This window comes from Pseudophryne corroboree, chromosome 1 (genome assembly GCF_028390025.1).
Source record: "Pseudophryne corroboree isolate aPseCor3 chromosome 1, aPseCor3.hap2, whole genome shotgun sequence".
Classification (NCBI taxonomy): domain Eukaryota; kingdom Metazoa; phylum Chordata; class Amphibia; order Anura; family Myobatrachidae; genus Pseudophryne; species Pseudophryne corroboree.
Window position 1 is genome coordinate 45,776,315 of NC_086444.1, and position 20,596 is coordinate 45,796,910.

The window sequence follows — 20,596 nt, forward strand, 5'->3', positions numbered from 1 at the left end:
CATAGTCTAACCTTCCCCCTAGTGCCTAACCCCTTCCCTCCCATAGTCTAACCCTCCCCCTAGTGTCTAACCCTAACCCTTCCCTCCCATATTCTAACCCTCCGCCTAGTGCTTAACCCATACCCCATTCCCTCCCATAGTCTAACCCTACCCCTAGTGTCTAACCCCTTCACTCCAATAGTCTAACCCTCCCCCTAGTGTCTAACCCCTTCACTCCCATAGTCTAACCCTCCCCCTAGTGTCTAACCCCTTCCCTCCCATAGTCTAACCCTCCCACTAGTGCCTAACCGCTTCCCTCCCATAGTCTAACCCTCCCACTAGTGCCTAACCCCTTCCCTCCCATAGTCTAACCCTCCCACTAGTGCCTAACCCCTTCCCTCCCATAGTCTAACCCTCCCACTAGTGCCTAACCGCTTCCCTCCCATAGTCTAACCCTCCCACTAGTGCCTAACCCCTTCCCTCCCATAGTCTAACCCTCCCACTAGTGCCTAACCCCTTCCCTCCCATAGTCTAACCCTCCCCCTAGTGTCTAACCCCTTCACTCCCATAGTCTAGCCCTCCCCCTAGTGTCTAACCCCTTCACTCCCATAGTCTAACCCTTCCACTAGTGCCTAACCGCTTCCCTCCCATAGTCTAACCCTCCCACTAGTGCCTAACCGCTTCCCTCCCATAGTATAACCCTCCCCCTAGTGTCTAACCCCTTCACTCCCATAGTCTAACCCTCCCCCTAGTGTCTAACCCCTTCCCTCCCATAGTCTAACCCTCCCACTAGTGCCTAACTGCTTCCAGCCCATAGTCTAACCCTCCCACTAGTGCCTAACCCCTTCCCTCCCATAGTCTAACCCTCCCACTAGTGCCTAACCCCTTCCCTCCCATAGTCTAACCCTCCCACTAGTGCCTAACCACTTCCCTCCCATAGTCTAACCCTCCCACTAGTGCCTAACCCCTTCCCTCCCAGAGTCTAACCCTTCGCCTAGTGCCTAACCCAAACCCCTTCCCTCCCATAGTCTAACCCTCCCACTAGTGCCTAACCCCTTCCCTCCCAGAGTCTAACCCTTCGCCTAGTGCCTAACCTAAACCCCTTCCCTCCCATAGTCTAACCCTCCCCTTAGTACCTAACTCTCCCCCTAGTGCCTAACCCAACCCCGTCCCTCCCAGAGCCTAACTCTCCTACAAGTGCCTAGCTCTAACCTCATTCCCTTCCACAGTCTAACCCTCCCTCTAGTGCGTAACCCCTTCCCTCCCATAGTCTAACCCCTTCCCTCCCATAGTCTAACCCCTTCCCTCCCATAGCCTAACCCTCCCTCTAGTGCCCAACCGTAACCCTTCCCTCGCAGAGCCTAACCCTCCTACTAGTGCCTAGCCCTAACCTCATATCCTTCCATAGTCTAAAGGGCCCCATACACTAGAACCAATTTCAGCCCATTTCGAGCCGATTATATTGGGTGAAATTGTTCATTTTGGCTGTGTATCCTATCCGATGCGCGTTCCCGTGAGCGTCGGATTGGATCTCCTAGATCGTTAGTGCTGCACTTGTGATATGTCGGTTCCCGCAGGCATGGCTGGGATCGCATACAATATATCGCATGCAAAATGTACCAAATCGTATGGAATTGCATGGAACCACTCCCGGGAAGCTCCCGGGAGAGTTCAAGGGAAATCGCCCCGACTTCAGCCTTCAGACATATCGTTTTAGTGTATGGGGCCCTTAACCCTCCCTCTAGTGCCTAACCCCTCCCCTCCCATAGTGTAACCCTCCCCCTAGTGCCTAACACCTTCCCTCCCAGAGTCTAACCCTCCCCTTAGTACCTAACTCTCCCCCTAGTGCCTAACCCTACCCTCCCAGAGCCTAACCCTCCTACTAGTGCCTAACCCTGTCCCTCCCAGAGCCTAACCCTCCTACTAGTGCCTAACCTTAACCCCGTCCCTCCCATAGCCTAACCCTCCTACTAGTGCCCAACCCTAACCCCGTCCCTCCCATAGCCTAACCATCCCCCTAGTGCCCAACCCTAACCCCGTCCTTCCCATAGCCTAACCCTCCTACTAGTGCCTAACCCTTCCCTCCCAGAGCCTAACCCTCCTACTAGTGCCTAACCCCGTCCCTCCCATAGCCTAACCCTCCTACTAGTGCCTAACCACAGCCCCGTCCTTCCCATAGCCTAACCATCCCCCTAGTGCCCAACCCTAACCCTTCCCTCCCAGAGCCTAACCCTCCTACTAGTGCCTAACCCTAACCCCGTCCCTCCCATAGCCTAACCATCCCCCTAGTGCCCAACCCTAACTCCGTCCCTCCCATAGCCTAAACATCCCCCTAGTGCCCAACCCTAACCCCGTCCTTCCCATAGCCTAACCCTCCTACTAGTGCCTAACCCTTCCCTCCCAGAGCCTAACCCTCCTACTAGTGCCCAACCCTAACCCTGTCCCTCCCAGAGCCTAACCCTCCTACTAGTGCCTAACCCTAACCCTGTCCCTCCCAGAGCCTAACCCTCCTACTAGTGCCTAACCCTAACCCTGTCCCTCCCAGAGCCTAACCCTCCTACTAGTGCCTAACCACAACCCCGTCCTTCCCATAGCCTAACCATCCCCCTAGTGCCCAACCCTAACCCCGTCCTTCCCATAGCCTAACCCTCCTACTAGTGCCTAACCCTTCCCTCCCATAGCCTAACCCTCCTACTAGTGCCTAACCACAACCCCGTCCTTCCCATAGCCTAACCATCCCCCTAGTGCCCAACCCTAACCCTTCCCTCCCAGAGCCTAACCCTCCTACTAGTGCCTAACCCTAACCCCGTCCCTCCCATAGCCTAACCATCCCCCTAGTGCCCAACCCTAACCCCGTCCCTCCCATAGCCTAACCATCCCCCTAGTGCCCAACCCTAACCCTTCCCTCCCAGAGCCTAACCCTCCTACTAGTGCCTAACCCCGTCCCTCCCATAGCCTAACCCTCCTACTAGTGCCTAACCACAACCCCGTCCTTCCCATAGCCTAACCATCCCCCTAGTGCCTAACCCTAACCCTGTCGCTCCCAGAGCCTAACCCTCCTACTAGTGCCTAACCCCGTCCCTCCCATAGCCTAACCCTCCTACTAGTGCCTAACCACAACCCCGTCCTTCCCATAGCCTAACCATCCCCCTAGTGCCCAACCCTAACCCCGTCCCTCCCATAGCCTAACCCTCCTACTAGTGCCTAACCCTGTCCCTCCCAGAGCCTAACCCTCCTACTAGTGCCTAACCACAACCCCTTCCCTCCCATAGCCTAACCCCCCCCCCCTTAGTACCTACCCCTCCCCCTAGTGTCTAACTCCGTCCATCCCATCATCCCATAGCCTAACCCTCCCCCTATAGCCCAACCCTGACCCTTCCCTCCTATAGCCTAACTCTAACCCTTCCCTCCTATAGCCTAACTCTAACCCTTCCCTCCTATAGCCTAACTCTAACCCTTCCCTCCTATAGCCTAACTCTAACCCTTCCCTCCTATAGCCTAACTCTAACCCTTCCCTCCTATAGCCTAACCCTAGAACTCCCCCCTAGTGCCTAACCCCCCTAGCCGAACCCTAACCCTCCCCTCCTGCAGATTAACCCTTCACTTCCATAGCCTAACCCTCCCCCTAGTGCCTAACCCTAACCTTTCACTCCTGTGGTCTAACCCTCCGCCGTCAGCCTATGCATGATGTCGCCATTTCACATGAACACGTCGGGATTCTGCAGATGCCGACATTTTAACAAAGGTAACATCATAGAGTAGGTTTCACATTGTCACTTCATCCCATGGTCAACAATCAGTAACTGGCATATCACTAATTACATGACAGTACCATTTATGTGCTTGGCAGTCTAACCAGGCTACCTGTTCATACTACACTTGTAGAGTTACCTGTGATCTATTACCCTACGTTTAATACACAGAAATCTGTGGTTGCCAGCATATAGATAATTGTAAGCCTGCGAGCAGGGCTTTATTACCATCTCTCCCTGTCTGTAAGCCTGCGAGCAGGGCCCTCTTACCTCTCTCCCTGTCTGTAAGCCTGCGAGCAGGGCCCTATTACCTCTCTCCCTGTCTGTACACCTGCGAGCAGGTCCCTCTTATCTCCCTGCCTGTCTGTAAGCCTGCGAGCAGGGCCCTCTTACCTCTCCCTGTCTGTAAGCCTGCGAGCAGGGCCCTCTTACCTCTCTCCCTGTCTGTAAGCCTGCGAGCAGGGCCCTCTTACCTCTCTATCTTTCTGTGAGCCTGCGAGCAGGGCCCTATTACCTCTCCGTCTGTCTGTAAGCCTGCGAGCAGGGCCCTATTACCTCTCTCCCTGTCTGTACACCTGCGAGCAGGGCCCTCTTACATCTGTCTCCCTGCAAGCAGGGCCCTTTTACGTTTCTGTCTGTAAGCCTGCGAGCAGGGCCTACTTACCTCTCTGTAAGCCTGCGAACAGGGCTCACTTACCTCTCTGCCTGTCTGTAAGCCTGCGAGCAGGGCCCACTTACCTCTCTGCCTGTCTGTAAGCCTGCGAGCAGGGCCCACTTACCTCTCTGCCTGTCTGTAAGCCTGCGTGCAGGGCCCACTTACCTTTGTTTGTCTGTTATTACCCAGTCTTGTCTGTTTTGTTCCCAATTGTAAAGCGCCCATTAATGAGCCCTATAGTTTGACACTGGCAGCTCTCTGCCCCATGCCTAATTCGGCCAGACCCGTAAAAGCCAAATGATCTCCGATAAAGTCAGGTGTATCGCAGTGGGTACAAGGTTTCCTGTTGACCAGTGAGAACACGGTGTATGTTTTGAATGACGACACGACTACGTCACATGGTCTGAATGTCCATATTGACTGAATGTCAACATTGTGAATGCACTTCCCATTTCTGGTGGCCCGCCCCTCTGCGCAAAGCTATGATGTCATACGCTTAGTGGGCGGGGCGCAGTGTCACCCTGTTAAGCCGCTGCTCAGAATTCACTAGATTTGGTCTCTTGGGCTCTACAGACAGATTCTTGGGGGTCACTTGAATTTTGTCGGCCACTGACGCATACTGATGTGATCTCCGTGTAACCAGACTGAACCTAAATAGCAATACGCATCACTGCGATCGGAAAGAAATAATGTATATAGATTGTAATACTGATGATATACATCTGTGATTATGCAAAATAACATTTTATTACCATGTTATCGCACAGCCACTGCGTACAAAGACACAGCTACTGTGTATACTGCCTCCAACTCTGCATCAGCCCCTGCTCTCCATAATATATAATCTGAGATTTAAAAAAACAAAAACGTGTTTCATCGCAATGACCGTATATTTGGGTCAGAACTTGTGTAAAGTATTTGGAGTCTCTACTTGGAGAACTGCGTGATAACCGTTCTGGGGTAAGTATAGGTGGCCTCAGAGCCGGCCATAGGCATAGGCAAACTAGGCAATTGCCTAGGGCATTTGATATGCCTAGGGGCATCAGCAGCTTCTACTGATTAAAATGATATGCGGCATGCCTATATTCTGTGTGTAGCATTTCATATGCAGATACAGCCACAGTCTCACACAGTACATAGGCATGCTGCATATCATTTCTCTGACGTCCTAGTGGATGCTGGGGACTCCGTCAGGACCATGGGGGATTAGCGGCTCCGCAGGAGACAGGGCAGAAAATTTAAAAGTTTGACCACTAGGTGGTGTGTACTGGCTCCTCCCCCTATGACCCTCCTCCAAGCCTCAGTTAGGTTTTTGTGCCCGTCCGAGCAGGGTGCAATCTAGGTGGCTCTCATAAAGAGCTGCTTAGAGTAAAAGTTTTGATAGTTTTATTATTTTCAGTGAGTCCTGCTGGCAACAGGCTCACTGCAACGAGGGACCTAGGGGAGAAGAAGTGAATTCACCTGCGTGCAGGATGGATTTGCTTCTTAGGCTACTGGACACTAGCTCCAGAGGGACGATCACAGGTACAGCCTGGATGGGTCACCGGAGCCGCGCCGCCGACCCCCTTGCAGATGCCGAAGTAAGAAGAGGTCCAGAAACCGGCGGCTGAAGGCTTTTCAGTCTTCATGAGGTAGCGCACAGCACTGCAGCTGTGCGCCATTGCGCTCAGGCACACTTCACACCGGCGGTCACTGAGGGTGCAGGGCGTTGGGGGGGGGCGCCCTGGGCAGCAATGTTAATACCTTTCTGGCTAAAAAGAATACATCACATATAGTCCATGAGGCTATATGGATGTATTTCACCCCTGCCAGGTCTCAGAAAAACCGGGAGAAGAGCCCGCCGGAATAGGGGGCGGGGCCTATCTCCTCAGCACACAGCGCCATTTTCCTACACAGCTCCGCTGCTAGGAAGGCTCCCAGGCTCTCCCCTGCACTGCACTACAGAAACAGGGTAAAAAACAGAGAGGGGGGGCATTTTTTGGCGATATTATATATATTTAAGCAGCTATAAGGAAACAACACTTATATAAGGTTGTTCCTATATAATTATAGCGCTTTGGTGTGTGCTGGCAAACTCTCCCTCTGTCTCCCCAAAGGGCTAGTGGGGTCCTGTCTTCTATCAGAGCATTCCCTGTGTGTCTGCTGTGTGTCGGTACGTGTGTGTCGACATGTATGAGGACGATGTTGGTGTGGAGGCGGAGCAATTGCCGGTAATGGTGATGTCACCCCCTAGGGAGTCGACACCGGAATGGATGGCTTTGTTTATGGAATTACGTGATAATGTCAGCACGCTGCAAAAGTCGGTTGACGACATGAGACGACCGGCAAAACAGTTAGTACCTGTACAGGCGTCTCAAACACCGTCAGGGGCTGTAAAACGCCCTTTGCCTCAGTCGGTCGACACAGACCCAGACACGGACACTGAATCTAGTGTCGACGGTGAAGAAACGAACGTATTTTCCAGTAGGGCCACACGTTATATGATCACGGCAATGAAGGAGGCTTTGCATATCTCTGATACTGCAAGTACCACAAAAAGGGGTATTATGTGGGGTCTGAAAAAACTACCTGTAGTTTTTCCTGAATCAGAGGAATTGAATGACGTGTGTGATGAAGCGTGGGTTACCCCTGATAAAAAACTGCTAATTTCAAAGAAGTTATTGGCGTTATACCCTTTCCCGCCAGAGGTTAGGGCGCGCTGGGAAACACCCCCTAGGGTGGACAAGGCGCTCACACGTTTATCCAAACAAGTGGCGTTACCGTCTCCTGATACGGCCGCCCTCAAGGATCCAGCTGATAGGAGGCTGGAAAATACTCTAAAAAGTATATACACACATACTGGTGTTATACTGCGACCAGCAATCGCCTCAGCCTGGATGTGCAGTGCTGGGGTGGCTTGGTCGGATTCCCTGACTGAAAATATTGATACCCTGGATAGGGACAGTATTTTATTGACTATAGAGCAATTAAAGGATGCTTTTCTTTATATGCGAGATGCACAGAGGGATGTCTGCACTCTGGCATCAAGAGTAAGTGCGATGTCCATATCTGCCAGAAGAAGTCTATGGACACGACAGTGGTCAGGCGATGCGGATTCCAAACGGCATATGGAAGTATTGCCGTATAAAGGGGAGGAATTATTTGGGGTCGGTCTATCGGATTTGGTAGCCACGGCAACAGCCGGGAAGTCCACCTTTTTACCTCAAGTCCCCTCCCAGCAGAAAAAGACGCAGTCTTTTCAGCCGCAGTCCTTTCGTTCCTATAAGAACAAGCGAGCAAAAGGACATTCATATTTGCCCCGAGGCAAAGGAAAGGGTAAGAGACTGCAGCAAGCAGCCCCTTCCCAGGAGCAGAAGTCCTCCCCGGCTTCTGCAAAGGCCTCAGCATGACGCTGGGACCTTACAAGCGGACTCAGGGGCGGTGGGGGGTCGCCTCAAGAATTTCAGCGCACAGTGGGCTCACTCGCAGGTGGACCCCTGGATCCTGCAGGTAGTATCTCAGGGTTACAGGTTGGAATTCGAGAAGTCTCCCCCTCGCCGGTTCCTAAAATCTGCCTTGCCAACGTCTCCCTCAGACAGGGCGACGGTATTGGAAGCCATTCACAAGCTGTATTCTCAGCAGGTGATAATCAAGGTACCCCTTCTACAACAGGGAAAGGGGTATTACTCCACGCTATTTGTGGTACCGAAGCCGGACGGCTCGGTAAGACCTATTCTAAATCTGAAATCTCTGAACCTGTACATACAAAAATTCAAGTTCAAGATGGAGTCACTCAGAGCAGTGATAGCGAATCTGGAAGAAGGGGATTTTATGGTGTCCTTGGACATCAAGGATGCTTACCTTCATGTCCCAATTTGCCCTTCACACCAAGGGTACCTCAGGTTCGTGGTACAAAACTGTCATCAGTTTCAGACGCTGCCGTTTGGATTGTCCACGGCACCCAGGGTCTTTACCAAGGTAATGGCCGAAATGATGATCCTTCTTCGAAGAGAAGGCGTATTAATTATCCCTTACTTGGACGATCTCCTGATAAGGGCAAGATCCAGAGAACAGCTGGAGGTCGGAGTAGCACTAACTCAAGTAGTGCTCCAACAGCACGGGTGGATTCTGAATTTTCCAAAATCCCAATTGATCCCGACGACACGTCTGCTGTTCCTAGGGATGATTCTGGACACTGTTCAGAAAAAGGTATTTCTTCCGGAGGAGAAAGCCAGGGAGTTATCCGAACTCGTCAGGAACCTCCTAAAACCAGGGACAGTGTCTGTGCATCAATGCACAAGAGTCCTGGAAAAAAGGGTCTCTCTGCTATGGTGGTTGCAGAGTGCTCATCTGTTAGAGGGCCGCAGATTCGGCATACAGAACTGGGTCCTAGTGACCACGGATGCCAGCCTGAGAGGCTGGGGAGCGGTCACACAAGGAAGAAACATCCAGGGCGTGTGGTCAAGCCTGGAAACGTCTCTTCACATAAATATACTGGAACTAAGAGCAATCTACAATGCTCTAAGCCTGGCAAACCCTCTGCTTCAGGGTCAGCCGGTGTTGATCCAGTCGGACAACATCACGGCAGTCGCCCACGTAAACAGACAGGGCGGCACAAGAAGCAGGAGGGCAATGGCAGAGGCTGCAAGGATTCTTCGCTGGGCGGAAAATCATGTGATAGCACTGTCAGCAGTGTTCATCCCGGGAGTGGACAACTGGGAAGCAGACTTCCTCAGCAGACACGATCTTCACCCGGGAGAGTGGGGACTTCATCCAGAAGTCTTCCACATGATTGTAGTCCATTGGGAAAGACCAATGGTGGACATGATGGCGTCCCGCCTCAACAAAAAACTGGACAGGTATTGCGCCAGGTCAAGAGACCCTCAGGCAATAGCTGGGGACGCTCTGGTAACACCATGGGTGTACCAGTCAGTGTATGTGTTTCCTCCTCTGCCTCTCATACCCAAGGTACTGAGAATTATACGGCAAAGGGGAGTAAGAACGATACTAGTGGCTCCGGACTGGCCAAGAAGGACTTGGTACCCGGAACTTCAGGAGATGCTCACGGAAGATCCGTGGCCTCTACCTCTAAGAAGGGATCTGCTTCAGCAGGGACCGTGTCTATTCCAAGACTTACCGCGGCTGCGTTTGACGGCATGGCGGTTGAACGCCGGATCCTAAGGGAAAAAGGCATTCCGGAGGAGGTCATCCCTACCCTGGTCAAAGCCAGGAAGGAGGTGACTGCACAACATTATCACCGCATTTGGAGAAAATATGTTGCATGGTGTGAGGCCAGGAAGGCCCCCACAGAGGAATTTCAACTGGGTCGATTCCTACATTTCCTGCAAACAGGATTATCTATGGGCCTCAAATTAGGGTCCATTAAGGTTCAAATTTCGGCCCTGTCGATTTTCTTCCAGAAAGAATTGGCTTCAGTTCCTGAAGTCCAGACTTTTGTAAAAGGAGTACTACATATACAGCCCCCGGTTGTGCCCCCAGTGGCACCGTGGGATCTCAATGTAGTTTTGGATTTTCTCAAATCCCATTGGTTTGAGCCACTCAAATCGGTAGATTTGAAATATCTTACATGGAAAGTAACCATGCTACTGGCCCTGGCTTCAGCCAGGAGAGTGTCGGAATTGGCGGCTTTATCGTATAAAAGCCCATATCTGATTTTCCATTCGGACAGGGCAGAATTGAGGACGCGTCCTCATTTTCTGCCTAAGGTGGTATCAGCGTTTCACCTGAACCAGCCTATTGTGGTGCCTGCGGCTACTAGCGATTTGGAGGATTCCAAGTTGCTGGACGTTGTCAGAGCATTGAAAATATATATTTCAAGGACGGCTGGAGTCAGAAAATCTGACTCGCTGTTTATACTGTATGCACCCAACAAGCTTGGGTGCTCCTGCTTCTAAGCAGACGATTGCTCGCTGGATTTGTAGCACAATTCAACTGGCACATTCTGTGGCAGGCCTGCCACAGCCTAAATCTGTCAATGCCCACTCCACAAGGAAGGTGGGCTCATCTTGGGCGGCTGCCCGAGGGGTCTCGGCATTACAACTCTGCCGAGCAGCTACGTGGTCAGGGGAGAACACGTTTGTAAAATTCTACAAATTTGATACCCTGGCTAAGGAGGACCTGGAGTTCTCTCATTCGGTGCTGCAGAGTCATCCGCACTCTCCCGCCCGTTTGGGAGCTTTGGTATAATCCCCATGGTCCTGACGGAGTCCCCAGCATCCACTAGGACGTCAGAGAAAATAAGAATTTACTCACCGGTAATTCTATTTCTCGTAGTCCGTAGTGGATGCTGGGCGCCCATCCCAAGTGCGGATTGTCTGCAATACTTGTACATAGTTATTGTTACAAAAAAAAAATCGGGTTGTTTATTGTTGTGAGCCATCTTTTCAGAGGCTCCTACGTTATCATACTGTTAACTGGGTTCAGATCACAAGTTGTACGGTGTGATTGGTGTGGCTGGTATGAGTCTTACCCGGGATTCAAAATCCTTCCTTATTGTGTACGCTCGTCCGGGCACAGTATCCTAACTGAGGCTTGGAGGAGGGTCATAGGGGGAGGAGCCAGTACACACCACCTAGTGGTCAAACTTTTAAATTTTGTGCCCTGTCTCCTGCGGAGCCGCTAATCCCCCATGGTCCTGACGGAGTCCCCAGCATCCACTACGGACTACGAGAAATAGAATTACCGGTGAGTAAATTCTTATTTTTAATCAGCAGAAGCTGCTTGTGCATCCTAGCCAAATAGCAATGCAAATAATATGCATTTTCATAAAAAAAAGGTGCCCGACGTTAGCATTGAGGCAATATTTATAAGGACACATCTGTATCCAAGCAGAGGCAGAGGTCACAATGTTAGTGGAAGTGTGAGTGCTGTGTGCATGTGAGTGGGTTGGTTGTGCAGTAGTGTTCGGAATCTGTGTAAGGAGCATTATGTGTGTCATGTAAAAATGCATTAATAATGTGCAACATATGTGTAAGGGGCACTATGTGTGTCATTATGTGTATAAGGGCATTAATAATGTGCGGCATATGTGTAACGGTACTACTGTATGTGTGTCATTATGTGTATAAGGGCATTAATAATGTGCGGCATATGTATAACGGTACTACTGTATGTGTGTCATTATGTGTATAAGGGCATTAATAATGTGCGGCATATGTGTAACGGTACTACTGTATGTGTGTCATTAATATGTGTATAGGGGCACTAATAATGTGCAGCACATGTATAGGGGGCACTATGTGTGTCATTATGTGTATAAGGGCATTAATAATGTGCGGCATATGTGTAAGGCACACTATGTTTATAAGGACATTAATACTGTGTCTCATATGTGTAAGGGGCATTACTGTGTGGAATGTGTGTAAATGCATTACTAATGTGTGGCATTATGTGTATAAGGTGCTCTACTATGTGGCGTTGCGTATAGAAAGGGCACTACTGTGTCGTCTAATGTGAATAAAGAGCAATAAGGTGTGGTATAATGTGAATAAGGAGCAATTCAGTGTGATGTAATATGAATTATGGACACTATCGCATGATCATATGTGAATAAAGTTGCAGTACTGTGTGGCGTAATTGGAATTGGGGTTATTGTGTGGCCATGCCCCTTGCCAGCAAAAGCACACTCCTTTTTGGTCTGTGCGCCAAATGTGCGAACTGTTCTTATTTAAAATATAGGGGGTACAAGGTCAGAGGTGGAACCAGCGGTGGTGCTAGGGGGCACCAGCCAAAATCTTGCCTAGGGCATCATACTGGTTAGGGCCGGCTCTGGGTGGCCTCACATAGAGGCCTGTTTATGAGTTCCCTCATTTTTAATGCTGTTCTGACGTCATAATGACTAAATTGTCCGTCCCGGTGAAGAGCTGGAAGCACAGTGGTGGCTTACGCTTTGGATCCGGACAGCCTACAGCATCTAAGTAGCCATTGAACTGCATATGCGTCACTGGTGGCTGTTGGGGAAGGATCCAGAGGATCCCTCTCCATAACAAAAAAAATGCTGAAGAGCTGGTGGATCCAAGCTTTGCATTCCAGAACTTTGTAAACCTCACAATAGAGCAGCCCCCATAGAGTATCTGCGGCGGCTGCTTTTGCAGTTGAAAATGGGACCTTGGCATATACTATATCTCCGATATCATCGTTAGTCGTCCATAGCCCCCCTTCCCAAATACATTCTGGGGATGCCTGAAATTATAAACCAAATGTAGTACTGGGCTACTGGCATTCTATAAAAAAAAAAATATATATATATATATGTGGCAGCATGTATTGAACAACTTATCCATTGCTTTTTTAGAAAACAAATATTTGTACTAGTAATCAGTTATTCTTCCATTTTTCTTGATATTTGGATACTTCTCTAGGTGTCTATGTATTATAGGTATGTGTTCTCCCTAAGTGCTGTATCAGCTCTCTGCAGAATTATATATATTCTTGCATTATTCTGAGCAAGTGTAGGAAATATAGATAAAATCAGCCTTTCTGCAACTGGATAAATGTTATATTTAAAGTAAAGTCTATTACCTATTTGCTGAAATGATCAGCTAATCAGATGTTTTCTTTATGTCCGGAAACAAGATGGAGAGAAGACTGAAAGACAGACTAAAAATAATTCTCTGCCTTATCGGCAAAGATAAGCAAAAGTTTTTTCTACTCGTGGCCAAAAAGTGTTTAATGAACCTGAACCACCTTATCCTAAACTACAAAATGTAAAAGGTTTTCTAAAACTGGCCTCACACTCTACAGCCTGCGTATGATTCCTGCAGATGTGTCCGATGACCCCTCTTCTCAAATTTTGCCAAATTGCCCCACAGATTTTGCAACTAAATTGCGCCATGCGTCTTGCCACAGATTGTATGTGGTCTTATTATTTTACCCTGATCTGAAAATTCTCTCTTTTCGGGGGATAGTTCTGTCTGCGCGTTGCTCTTTCTGCTGTTAAAAACCCTTCTATGATCAAACCCGTATTTAAACTAACTTGTATATTAGTCTTGGATCCATGTCACATATAAGGTACCTTTTTATGTAGTGCAGCTTATATTGCGTGCCCCAGTTATTGGGCAACCTGTTGAGTGTTTTTGACGGTTGGAAATTCTGCCGTTGGTTGAAGCGATGCAATAGCTGTGATACAGGACAGCTGCCTTACCGTCTCGTCCTTGACAAACTGAAGCAACCACATTTGGTTATATTGGTTTCCTCTTCTGCTCTATATTTCAAAACTGAAGAAAAAGTTGTGTTGTATTTTTGAACAGGTTCCTCTTGTTTAGCCGTCTGATTGCGCTTCCAATTTCCTCTTTCTTGATGGTGTCTCCAACTGATGTGGTTTCTTGTTGACCTTGTGTTTTGCAGAAGGATTTCTCTGTCCGAGAGGACATGCACCAATCAGACGTGGAGAGCTGGTTGGGGTTCATCACGTTCCTTTGCGAAGTGTTTGGCACGATGAGGAGTAATGCAGGAGAGCCTTTCCGAGTCCTCGTCTGTCCCATCTATACCTGCCTTAGGGAGGTAATGACCACTGTCTTATCATGAAGGCGGACCTTTCCGTCCAAAGTATCCTAATCATTTTGTGACCTGCACCATTATTTGGCATGTAATAGAGTAGGAACTGGTGACACCACTGGTATACGTACAAAGTCCTACATATCTGAGATAGGTGGAGTAAGTGCAGTAGATGTATGATGTATCCGATTTGAAGGCCTCACCCATCAGGTGTGCTTTCGTATTCCAAGTGAGAACATTCCAAGCAATGAACAGAAAAGTGACAGAGAAGTGTGGCGGGTGACCAGGAGACCATTCTGTGCCAGGGACAATGATTGGCACAGCAAGAAAGTAGAGCAGATATGTAGGGAGCAGAAGACAAGTGGAGGACAGTGATGGTGGTAGGACATCCCAGACTGGACAGGGAGCCAGGCGAAAGGATCTCGGGAGGACATGGGTTGGGTCCGGTCTTTGAGACATTAAATTATTCTCTCTGATGAACTTTGGATAGATTACAACAAGACATTTCTGTTATTAGTCGGTTACAATAATCCGAAAAGGAGAGGATAGGGGCAGTGAATCAGAGTTTTGTCTGTAGAGCAATGGAGGACTTTGACACTGTTGAGGGAAAAGCGTCTTGTTTGGGGTAGAATATGAATAGAAGTAGAGAAAGAGATGGGGGAGGTAAACGTCACACCTGGGTGCTTTGGTGGCAGGATCGGTAACTTCAGGTATCCGAGGGGAGATCTGTCCTGTTTAACAGGTGTTTAAAAATAGGGCCTATTTATCAAGCCTCCGACACTGAGAATATACAAATTCCACACAAGGCCATGGTGGGAATCAAACACACGTCCTCAGTGCTTTGACTATAGTGACATCACAGGGTTCCAGTGCTTATTATTACGCACATTACTGTATATGGCTGTCACCCGATGAATAGATTTTCCATGTACTGTTTCACAGCCTCATCTCTAGACCTTGCTTTGTAATCTGCTCCTATTATTCAAGGCACAGACAGTAAGAGGACATGCTTAGGTTCCAGTTACCCATATAAAGGCGCTACCATCTTTTTGGACATTTCAAAAAATGTTTAGTCACTCGCGTCACTGTCTAGTTGTGTTTTCCCGCTGTTAATGCAGAATAAACGCCTATCAGAAAACGTTCCGTTATTGCACGCGTCTGTATACAGTCACTGTAGCGGTCTACGTTGTTAGAGCAGTATGTCTGTGTCGGAGTTTACTTGCAGTTGTTTAACGCTTTGCTTCTAATACCTCTCTGCCCGCAGCTCTTACAGTCTTACGATGTGAAGGAGGACGCGGTTCTGTGCTGTTCCATGGAGGTGAGGCCTATTCTTGTGACGTTTCATGCAGCAGCTTCAATCCCCGTCCACAGAGCTGAATAAAAGCAGGGAACATGCACTGAGCAATATCAGTGCTCGTGTGACAGTAGCTTCAATACCCTTCCATACAGCTGAATAGAACCAGCAGCGTATCAGTGCTCATGTGACAGTAGCTTCAATACCCTTCCATAGAGCTGAATAGAACAAGCAGTGTATCAGTGCTCATGTGACAGTAGCTTCAATACCCTTCCATAGAGCTGAATAGAACAAGCAGCGTATCAGTGCTCATGTGACAGTAGCTTCAATAACCTTCCATACAGATGAATAGAACAAGCAGCGTATCAGTGCTCATGTGACAGTAGCTTCAATACCCTTCCATAGAGCTGAATAGAACCAGCAGCGTATCAGTGCTCATGTGACAGTAGCTTCAATACCCTTCCATAGAGCTGAATAGAACCAGCAGCGTATCAGTGCTCATGTGACAGTAGCTTCAATACCCTTCCATAGAGCTGAATAGAACCAGCAGCGTATCAGTGCTCATGTGACAGTAGCTTCAATAACCTTCCATAGAGCTGAATAGAACCAGCAGTGTATCAGTGCTCATGTGACAGTAGCTTCAATAACCTTCCATACAGATGAATAGAACCAGCAGCGTATCAGTGCTCATGTGACAGTAGCTTCAATACCCTTCCATACAGCAGAATAGAACAAGCAGTGTATCAGTGCTCATGCGACAGTAGCTTCAATAACCTTCCATACAGCAGAATAGAACAAGCAGCGTATCAGTGCTCATGTGACAGTAGCTTCAATAACCTTCCATAGAGCTGAATAGAACAAGCAGCGTATCAGTGCTCATGTGACAGTAGCTTCAATACCCTTCCATAGAGCTGAATAGAACCAGCAGCGTATCAGTGCTCATGTGGCAGTAGCTTCAATAACCTTCCATACAGCAGAATAGAACCAGCAGCGTATCAGTGCTCATGTGACAGTAGCTTCAATACCCTTCCATACAGATGAATAGAACAAGCAGCGTATCAGTGCTCATGTGACAGTAGCTTCAATACCCTTCCATACAGATGAATAGAACAAGCAGCGTATCAGTGCTCATGTGGCAGTAGCTTCAATAACCTTCCATACAGCAGAATAGAACCAGCAGCGTATCAGTGCTCATGTGACAGTAGCTTCAATACCCTTCCATAGAGCTGAATAGAACCAGCAGCGTATCAGTGCTCATGTGACAGTAGCTTCAATAACCTTCCATAGAGCTGAATAGAACCAGCAGCGTATCAGTGCTCATGTGACAGTAGCTTCAATAACCTTCCATAGAGCTGAATAGAACAAGCAGCGTATCAGTGCTCATGTGACAGTAGCTTCAATACCCTTCCATACAGCAGAATAGAACCAGCAGCGTATCAGTGCTCATGTGACAGTAGCTTCAATAACCTTCCATAGAGCTGAATAGAACCAGCAGCGTATCAGTGCTCATGTGACAGTAGCTTCAATACCCTTCCATAGAGCGGAATAGAACCAGCAGTGTATCAGTGCTCATGTGACAGTAGCTTCAATAACCTTCCATAGAGCTGAATAGAACAAGCAGCGTATCCGTGCTCATGTGACAGTAGCTTCAATAACCTTCCATAGAGATGAATAGAACAAGCAGTGTATCAGTGCTCATGTGACAGTAGCTTCAGTAACCTTCCATAGAGATGAATAGAACCAGCAGTGTATCAGTGCTCATGTGACAGTAGCTTCAATACCCTTCCATAGAGCTGAATAGAACAAGCAGCGTATCAGTGCTCATGTGACAGTAGCTTCAATACCCTTCCATAGAGCTGAATAGAACCAGCAGCGTATCAGTGCTCATGTGACAGTAGCTTCAATACCCTTCCATACAGATGAATAGAACAAGCAGCGTATCAGTGCTCATGTGACAGTAGCTTCAATACCCTTCCATAGAGATGAATAGAACAAGCAGCGTATCAGTGCTCATGTGACAGTAGCTTCAATAACCTTCCATACAGATGAATAGAACAAGCAGCGTATCAGTGCTCATGTGACAGTAGCTTCAATAACCTTCCATACAGATGAATAGAACAAGTAGTGTATCAGTGCTCATGTGACAGTAGCTTCAATAACTTTCCATAGAGCTGAATAGAACCAGCAGCGTATCAGTGCTCATGTGACAGTAGCCTCAATAACCTTCCATAGAGCTGAATAGAACCAGCAGCGTATCAGTGCTCATGCGACAGTAGCTTCAATAACCTTCCATAGAGCTGAATAGAACAAGCAGCGGATCAGTGCTCATGTGACAGTAGCTTCAATAACCTTCCATACAGCAGAATAGAACCAGCAGCGTATCAGTGCTCATGTGACAGTAGCTTCAATAACCTTCCATAGAGCTGAATAGAACCAGCAGCGTATCAGTGCTCATGTGACAGTAGCTTCAATACCCTTCCATAGAGCGGAATAGAACCAGCAGTGTATCAGTGCTCATGTGACAGTAGCTTCAATAACCTTCCATAGAGCTGAATAGAACAAGCAGCGTATCCGTGCTCATGTGACAGTAGCTTCAATAACCTTCCATAGAGATGAATAGAACAAGCAGTGTATCAGTGCTCATGTGACAGTAGCTTCAGTAACCTTCCATAGAGATGAATAGAACCAGCAGTGTATCAGTGCTCATGTGACAGTAGCTTCAATACCCTTCCATAGAGCTGAATAGAACAAGCAGCGTATCAGTGCTCATGTGACAGTAGCTTCAATACCCTTCCATAGAGCTGAATAGAACCAGCAGCGTATCAGTGCTCATGTGACAGTAGCTTCAATACCCTTCCATACAGATGAATAGAACAAGCAGCGTATCAGTGCTCATGTGACAGTAGCTTCAATACCCTTCCATAGAGATGAATAGAACAAGCAGCGTATCAGTGCTCATGTGACAGTAGCTTCAATAACCTTCCATACAGATGAATAGAACAAGCAGCGTATCAGTGCTCATGTGACAGTAGCTTCAATAACCTTCCATACAGATGAATAGAACAAGTAGTGTATCAGTGCTCATGTGACAGTAGCTTCAATAACTTTCCATAGAGCTGAATAGAACCAGCAGCGTATCAGTGCTCATGTGACAGTAGCCTCAATAACCTTCCATAGAGCTGAATAGAACCAGCAGCGTATCAGTGCTCATGCGACAGTAGCTTCAATAACCTTCCATAGAGCTGAATAGAACAAGCAGCGGATCAGTGCTCATGTGACAGTAGCTTCAATAACCTTCCATACAGCAGAATAGAACCAGCAGCGTATCAGTGCTCATGTGACAGTAGCTTCAATAACCTTCCATAGAGCTGAATAGAACCAGCAGCGTATCAGTGCTCATGTGACAGTAGCTTCAATACCCTTCCATAGAGCGGAATAGAACCAGCAGTGTATCAGTGCTCATGTGACAGTAGCTTCAATAACCTTCCATAGAGCTGAATAGAACAAGCAGCGTATCCGTGCTCATGTGACAGTAGCTTCAATAACCTTCCATAGAGATGAATAGAACAAGCAGTGTATCAGTGCTCATGTGACAGTAGCTTCAGTAACCTTCCATAGAGCTGAATAGAACCAGCAGCGTATCAGTGCTCATGTGACAGTAGCCTCAATAACCTTCCATAGAGCTGAATAGAACAAGCAGCGTATCAGTGCTCATGTGACAGTAGCTTCAATAACCTTCCATACAGATGAATAGAACAAGCAGCGTATCAGTGCTCATGTGACAGTAGCTTCAATAACCTTCCATACAGATGAATAGAACAAGCAGCGTATCAGTGCTCATGTGACAGTAGCTTCAATAACCTTCCATACAGATGAATAGAACCAGCAGCGTATCAGTGCTCATGTGGCAGTAGCTTCAATACCCTTCCATAGAGATGAATAGAACAAGCAGCGTATCAGTGCTCATGCGACAGTAGCTTCAATACCCTTCCATAGAGCTGAATAGAACCAGCAGCGTATCAGTGCTCATGTGACAGTAGCTTCAATAACCTTCCATAGAGCTGAATAGAACCAGCAGCGTATCAGTGCTCATGTGACAGTAGCTTCAATACCCTTCCATACAGCGGAATAGAACAAGCAGCATATCAGTGCTCATGTGACAGTAGCTTCAATACCCTTCCATAGAGCGGAATAGAACCAGCAGCGTATCAGTGCTCATGTGACAGTAGCTTCAATAACCTTCCATAGAGCTGAATAGAACCAGCAGCGTATCAGTGCTCATGTGACAGTAGCTTCAATAACCTTCCATAGAGCTGAATAGAACAAGCAGCGTATCAGTGCTCATGTGACAGTAGCTTCAATACCCTTCCATAGAGCTGAATAGAACCAGCAGCGTATCAGTGCTCATGTGACAGTAGCTTCAATAACCTTCCATAGAGCTGAATAGAACCAGCAGCGTATCAGTGCTCATGTGACAGTAGCTTCAATAACCTTCCATACAGATGAATAGAACCAGCAGCGTATCAGTGCTCATGTGACAGTAGCTTCAATACCCTTCCATAGAGCTGAATAGAACCAGCAGCGTATCAGTGCTCATGTGACAGTAGCTTCAATACCCTTCCATAGAGCTGAATAGAACCAGCAGCGTATCAGTGCTCATGTGACAGTAGCTTCAATACCCTTCCATAGAGCTGAATAGAACCAGCAGCGTATCAGTGCTCATGTGACAGTAGCTTCAATAACCTTCCATAGAGCTGAATAGAACCAGCAGCGTATCAGTGCTCATGCGACAGTAGCTTCAATACCCTTCCATAGAGCGGAATAGAACCAGCAGTGTATCAGTGCTCATGTGACAGTAGCTTCAATACCCTTCCATAGAGCTGAATAGAACCAGCAGCGTATCAGTGCTCATGTGACAGTAGCTTCAATACCCTTCCATAGAGCTGAATAGAACAAGCAGCGTATCAGTGCTCATGTGACAGTAGCTTCAATAACCTTCCATACAGCTGAATAGAACCAGCAGCGTATCAGTGCTCATGTGGCAGTAGCTTCAATAACCTTCCATAGAGCTGAATAGAACAAGCAGCGTATCAGTGCTCATGTGACAGTAGCTTCAATAACCTTCCATACAGCTGAATAGAACCAGCAGCGTATCAGTGCTCATGTGACAGTAGCCTCAATAACCTTCCATACAGATGAATAGAACAAGCAGTGTATCAGTGCTCATGTGGCAGTAGCTTCAATAACCTTCCATAGAGCTGAATAGAACAAGCAGCGTATCAGTGCTCATGTGACAGTAGCTTCAATACCCTTCCATAGAGCTGAATAGAACCAGCAGCGTATCAGTGCTCATGTGACAGTAGCTTCAATACCCTTCCATACAGCTGAATAGAACCAGCAGCGTATCAGTGCTCATGCGAC

At 48.0% G+C, this 20,596-nt stretch overlaps 1 protein-coding gene across 1 annotated transcript in view; it reads left to right on the forward strand.

Annotated features, from left to right (window-relative positions):
* CTIF (cap binding complex dependent translation initiation factor) overlaps window positions 1–20,596 on the forward strand; it is a 403,817-nt gene that overhangs the window by 359,748 nt on the left and 23,473 nt on the right. Inside the window, exons 11-12 of the mRNA XM_063959126.1 lie at window positions 13,732–13,887; window positions 15,146–15,199. Of these exons, the coding sequence (XP_063815196.1) occupies window positions 13,732–13,887; window positions 15,146–15,199 (210 nt within the window). The remainder of the gene's footprint in view (window positions 1–13,731; window positions 13,888–15,145; window positions 15,200–20,596) is intronic.